Source organism: Gracilinanus agilis, unplaced genomic scaffold (genome assembly GCF_016433145.1).
Source record: "Gracilinanus agilis isolate LMUSP501 unplaced genomic scaffold, AgileGrace unplaced_scaffold49414, whole genome shotgun sequence".
In the NCBI taxonomy this organism is placed as follows: Eukaryota; Metazoa; Chordata; class Mammalia; order Didelphimorphia; family Didelphidae; genus Gracilinanus; species Gracilinanus agilis.
The window spans coordinates 1-6,383 of NW_025384038.1; the positions used below are offsets into that span (position 1 = coordinate 1).

At 55.2% G+C, this 6,383-nt stretch overlaps 1 protein-coding gene across 1 annotated transcript; it reads left to right on the forward strand.

Annotated features, from left to right (window-relative positions):
- Nucleotides 1–7: 7 nt before the first annotated feature.
- On the forward strand, nucleotides 8–3,097 carry LOC123255618 (outer dynein arm-docking complex subunit 1-like). The gene is made up of 8 exons (XM_044684376.1): nucleotides 8–299; nucleotides 470–604; nucleotides 861–943; nucleotides 1,131–1,302; nucleotides 1,544–1,704; nucleotides 1,794–1,897; nucleotides 2,233–2,311; nucleotides 2,570–3,097. Exons 1-8 carry the CDS (start codon nucleotides 95–97, stop codon nucleotides 2,615–2,617), a joined length of 987 nt encoding a protein of 328 aa, XP_044540311.1. The 5' UTR covers nucleotides 8–94; the 3' UTR covers nucleotides 2,618–3,097.
- The last annotated feature ends 3,286 nt before the right edge of the window (nucleotides 3,098–6,383 follow it).

Genomic DNA, 6,383 nt, shown 5'->3' on the forward strand with positions numbered 1-6,383 from the left:
CCCAACCTCTCAGGCTGCCCGTGTGGCCTTCCCCGAGGCCCCCCCAACCTCTCGGGCTGCCCGCTTGGCCTTCCCCGAGGCCCCCCATCTTCCCATGGGTGCTCTGGGCAGGGAGGAGGCCCAGCTGAAGCTGAGCCAGCTGCAGGAGAAGCTGGACAAGGAGGTGAGCCAGTACACCGCGGAGCTCCAGGTGGTGCAGAGGCAAATGTGCCACTACGAGCAGCTGCACCAGTTCCTGGTGGCCAAGAACCAGGAGAGATTTGTGGACCCGGAGGTGCAGGAGGCTCGGCGCAGGCGGGGTGAGGGCCAGGAGGGAACCCCGAGGCAGCAACTAGCTCTGAATTGTGCAGGAGGGACAGAGGCTGTCCTCAAGCTGGGAGAGGGGGTGCTGCTGGGGGCCATCCCGAGAGAGCCGGGAGGAAGAGGGAGGCTGGGCGCCTGCCGACCCTGGGGCTCCCTTCCCCGACAGAGAGAGAGACAGCCGAGGGCCTCCGCAAGACCTCCCACGAGAAGGCCATTCTGAAGTACCAGGAGGTGCTGGACAGGCTGACGGAGCTCACCGGCTTCAGTAACCCGGAGGACATATTCCGGAAGTACTTGGAAAGTAAGGAGGGGGGCCGTGGGCGGCACCAGGCCTGGAGACACTTCCTAGCTGGGGGCCCCTGGGCAGGTGGCTTCACCTTGTTGGCCTCAGTTTAAAAAAAAGGAAAGTAAGGTGGGCCCGACGCCGGGCCCCCTGGGCTCCTCTCTTGGCCTTTCTCTCTCCCCTCCCTCCCTCTGTCCCTTCCCCCTCTTCCTCCCTCTCTTCTCTCCCTCCGGCTCCCTGAAACCTCCCCGTTTCTCTCTCCCACTCGCCTCAGACGAGGAAAAAAACTTTGCCGAGTTCAATTTCATCAATGAGCAGAATTCCGAGATGGAGACCCTGAAGGAGGAGATCCAGGAGGTGAGGCCCGGAAGGCTGCCCCCTCCCTAGGGCTGCTTTTGCTCCGGGGAGCCCCGACGACCGGCCCGGTGACTAGAGCCAGCCTTGCCCCGTCCCCCAAGTGGACCTCAGGCCCTCCCTCCCCGGCGCCCGCCTCTGAGGCTCAAAAGGCCAGAGAGCGCCGTCACGCCTCCCTCCTTGTCTCCAGGCCCAGGAGGCCCTGGAGAAGCTGTCCTTGGTGCAAAAAGAGGAGGAGACCGGCTTGAAGAATCAGGAGCTACAGGCCATGGAGGAGATGAAGGTCTCCCTATCTAACGAGGCCATCGAGGTGGACTCCAAGTACCAGTCTCTGAACAACATCCTAGGCCAGCTGAAGTCTGGTGAGGGCCCTGGAGGAGGCCTGGGCAGGGGGAAGCCCCCCATCCTCTCTGGGGAGCCACGGAGAAGAGGGGGAGGAGGAGGGTTTGCAAAAGCCCTGAAGGGCAAAGAGGGGCCGGGACGAGGCAGGAAGGGGGTGTCGGGAGCCGAGAGGCCGACCAACAGACAAAAAGGGGGACTGCCGGCTCGGGGCAGGGATGCCTAGGCCCGGGCTGACCCCCTGCTCCGGCACACCCCCTCCAGCCATCCAGTCTTTGTTCTACAAGGCTAAGTGTGATGACACGAAGCTCAAGGAGCTGCTGGGAGCCAGCCACATGGGGGACAAGATCGTCCAGCTTCTGCTCAGCCTCATCGAGCAGCGAGTGATGGACCTGCTGGCCGCCCAGGCCTTCCACGAATTCTCGGTGAGTGGGCAGAAGGCCTTGGGGCTGCTGGGGCTTGGGAGCCCAGGCTGAGCTCCCCAGTGGACACGCTCCCCTTTGCCACCCCCCAGGAATCTAGCACCTACAATGCCCAGGCCACGGCCCTCAGGCTCCTGGGCCAGAGTGAGGAGATGCCCCCCAAGAAACAAGTTCTGCCACAGCCCCCCACCAATGTGTAAGATCTTTAGGCAAAATGGGGGTCGGGGTACCCAGGAGGGAAAGGGGGCTGGACACAGAGCCTCTGGCAGAGCAGGTCAGAAAGGGGGGGAAGGGTTCTTGGGGATGAAGAGCATCATGGGGAGGCAGGAAGGGGATGGAGACTGCAGATTGGAATGAGGAGACATACTTGATCCCTCAGAGGTCCTAGAAGGCCACAGAGGGGTGAGGGGGCCTGGGGCCTCTGCCGGCCAGGAGAGGGTCACAGAATTGGGGGACGGAGGAACAGAGAGGGAACTGGGGAGGCGGGAAGGATTCCCACGTGGCTGAGGCAGTTGGAAATTTATGTTCAAGGGAAGATCCTCTGGGTCTGGAGCAGATAGACGACCGGCCCCTGACTCTGGAGGAGATCAAAGCCCAGATCATGAAGTCGGTAAGGAGTGGAGGGCATCCTCCACGCCCCTCCTATGGGCTCCCCGTATTCTGCAACCATCTCTCCCCCCCCCATTCCTCATCCTGTCTCCTGCCACCCTTCTTTGCTTTGGCCCAAGCCTCCAGCTTGCCTTCCCCGTGTCTGCCCCCTGCCCGGTATCCTCGACCGCCTTTATGCCCCTCTCCCTGATCCCCTGTCCACGCTCTCACCTCTGGTGACCGACTCGTCCCTTTCTGTTGCTCTCCCAACTACGAACAGATAAGGAACAAGGAACAGAGCAAGAGGGGATCAGAAAAAATCGGGTAAACCGAGGTTCAGCCTCCAGACTAAGGCTCGGGCCTCCCTCTGCCTGGAGATCCTGTCCTCTCTGGCCTCCCAGCTCTCTCCTGCACCTTCCCTGGGGCTTCTCAGCATTCTGCCTCTGCTTCTTCAGCCCTGCAGGCCCTGATGTGCCCATCACTGTGAGCCTCGTGGTCTGCTGGCTGTCATGCCTCCCCCTTTCGCTGGGTCTTTGCCTCCTCCCATCCCTTCCAAAGGGCAGAGGAGCCCACGTGGCCTAGAAGGGGTGGAGAGGGGCGAGGTGGGTCCAGGGATGCTGTGACCTCCGAGAATAAATGTGTCTTGTCCCAGAAGGGCTGGTAAGATGGCTGTCCCGTCAGCTTTGATTTACTTTCGGTCCAATTGTTATTGTTGAGTACCTACCGTATGGCAGCCTATGGGCTAGGAACTGGGTGCAGATGTTTTATTTTATTTTATTTTGACAATGGGGTTAAGTGACTTGCCCAGGGTCACACAGCTGGGAAGTGTCTGAGGCCAGATTTGAACCCAGGACCTCCCGTCTCTAGGCCTGGCTCTCAATCACTGAGCCACCCAGCTGCCCCCGAAGATGTTTTAGAAACCCAAACCGGGCCCTGCCGGGAGGAAGCCAGGAAACTGGACACGTCTATCTACCCAGTGGGTTTTGGTGCCTCTGCTTTGAAGGCACCGGAGAATTCTAAAGAGAAAGGCGGGAAAGCGCTGGCAGTCCAGACGTGGAAGATCACCCCCACCAAGGTCCAAAGGCTTTGGGGGCCCTCACGGAGGGGGGTGCCCAAGTAGGTCAGAGGGCAGCTGCAGCAGAATTCATTCCTGAAGGGGCTCCTGTGGGCTGGAGAAGAGAAGGTCGGGAGGTGAGTGGAGGCATGTGGGAGAGTTCTCTTCAGGCTCTGGGAGAGGATGGGCCTGGTTTGGGCCAACTGAGGCACAATCTGGAGCACTGAGGGGGTGCCCCTCAAGTGGCTGGGCAGAGGGGGGCTCCTCCTCCCTCTCCTCCTTCACAGAGACACCCTTGTGGGGTGTGTTAGGGTGGGAGCCCGTTCGATGTGTGGGTCCCACGAGTTGGACACTGAAGCGCCTTCCGACACTCAGATTTTGTGTCTCCAAGTACTACGCAATAATACAGCCGCCCTTCATCAGCCAGGGAGCAGCCCGGGCCAGCAGCAGCTGCCACCGATCGCCCCCTTCCCTTAGCCCCCCATGGGGACAGTTCATGGCCTCTGGACCAAGTGTGTGGCCATAACCAGAGTGAGAACGTGAGCATGTAAACTCTCTGGGGGGAATACAAAGGGCAAAAGAAGTCCCAACTAGCCCCGTGACCCTGGCCCTGCTGGCATTGCGCCGCCTTTGTTCTGTTCACGTGCAGTCTCTGGCCTGACCTGGGCATTACTGTGGCCTGCTGCCAGCTGGGAGTAATCCAGAGGAAGCCAACAAGACCTAGAAATAACCGAGCTGGCTCGGACCCCTTTCTCTGGCCTCTCCGTATCTTCGGGAGGGCGTCCTGCTCCTTTTGGGGCGATCGGCGCAGAGCCAAGCTTGTGTCCTTACACTGGCGGAGTCGGCAGGAGCTCCCGGCCCCCCTACAAATGCTCCCAGCTCACTGCCCACAGCCAGGGTCCCGGGAGGGGTGCTGCTTGCTAAGCGAGCAGGGTCTTTGCTTGAGCCCTTCTGGAGGCACCAATACTGTGGCCACATCCCCTGCAGACCCCGGAAAGACAGTTTGTGCCACCAGAGGCCTTGGCGTCGTCGAATGGATCCACATCACAAACTTAGCATTTTGTCCATGGACTTGGGCATCACTATCATGAAGTGGCCCAGCCGTCTGGGAGAACAATCCAGAATCACACCCAAAGAGCCAGCAAGGTCACCATTAGGTCCGTCTCCTCAGGCAGTCAGGGAAAGAGCAAAGGCACCCCCCCCCCAGGCTCTAAAACGCTGAGAGCAGAGGCGGAGGGCAGAAAGCCAGGAATGTCCAAGTGGGGACGGGCTGAACAAGTTACGTGTGAGGGTGACGGAGTGAGTGCTCTTCACGGGAAGAAGCCATGAGCAGATTGATTTCTTGTTTTCATTAAAATCTTTTTTCTGTTATAAGTAGAAATACTTTTTGGCGATTGTTTTTAACTTTTTAAAATTTAAGTTTTCTCTCTTCCCTCCCTCATCCAGGCAGTGAAAAATCTGATATAGGTTATACTATATATAATCTGACATAGGTTATACTATATACTATATATAATCTGATATAGGTTATTCTATATGTACTATATATAATCTGATATAGGTTATATTCTATATATCTGATATAGGTTTTACTCTATACTATATATAATCTGATACAAGTTATACTATATATATAGATATACACAGCGCTGACTAGGCGGTGCTGAGGCCTGTACTTGCCTTTAATACATATTTCCATATTGCTCATGTCATGACAGAAGACAATAGAAATCTCATGACAGATATGTAGTGGGAGATGTCCAGCTTTGATCTGCACAGTGCCTTCTTTGGCTGGTCAGCCTTTTTCATCATGAGCCTCTTGTGGTTACCTTGGAGACTTGTTTTGCTGCTAATGGTTTAGTCCTTGGCAGCTGGTCCAGCTGGTCATCATGTAAGATTTCAGTTACTGTGTACATCCTTTTCCTGGTTCTGCTCACTTCACTTTGCATCAGTTTATAGGTCTGCCCAGATTTTTCTGAACTCACCCCGTTTGTCACTTATTATGGCACAATAGTATTTTATTACAACCTTATACCACAACTTGTTCAGTCATTCCCCATGTAATGAACAACTCCTCAGTTTCCAGTTCTTTGCCACTACAAAAAGAATGAGCAGATTGATGTTAGGTGGCTCAGTGGATAGAGCACCAGGCTAAGGGTTGGGAGGACCTGGGTTCAAATGTGGCCTCAGATACTTCCTAGCTCTGTGATCCTGGGCAAATCATCTGATCCCAGTTTGTCTAGCCCTTATGGCTCTTCTGCCTTAGAACAGATACTTAATATTGATTCTAAGATAGAAGGCAAGTCTTAAAAAAGAAACATGGAAAGTCTTGCATGAAACAAAGTCGACTGAAACAAGCAGAACCAAGAGCTGTTGTATACAGTAGCAGCAATATTGTTCGAGGAGTAGCACCAAGTGACTAATCTCTTCTTAGTCACCTGAACATTCAAATCCACAATGGAGGAGCGATGAAGGAAGAGGCTCACCACCTCCAGAGAAAGAATTGATATAGGGAAACACAGAACATTTGTATGGTCCCATGTGCTTATCTCTGTCCAATGGGGATCTTCTCTGGCAAAGGGTTGGGAGAAGGCAAGACAACTTGGAACTGAAAATGGAACAGCCAAACCCCAGCATAACTAGCTGCTTTGCTGTTGCTCCCTCAGGACCAAGGGACCTTTCCACAAACTGGAAGCTGATGCCTTCCATATGGGATGTCTCTTCCATTGGAATGTGAAGGAAACTCATTCCAAGAGGGCAGGCTCTCTAATTTCTATCCCCAACATTCATTGTACCTAGTCCTTAATAAAGGCTTCCTTCCTTCCTTCCTTCCTTCCTTCCTTCCTTCCTCCTTTCCTCCTTCCTTCCCTCCCTTCCTTCTTTCCCTCTCTTCCTCTCTCCTTTCCTTTCTCCCTCCCTTCCTTCCCTTTCTCCCTCTCTTCTTTCATTCCTTCTTTTCTTCCCTCTCTTCATCTCTCCTTTCCTTTTCCCCTCCTTTCCTTCCTTCCTTCCCTCTCTTCCTCTCTCCTTTTCTTTCTCC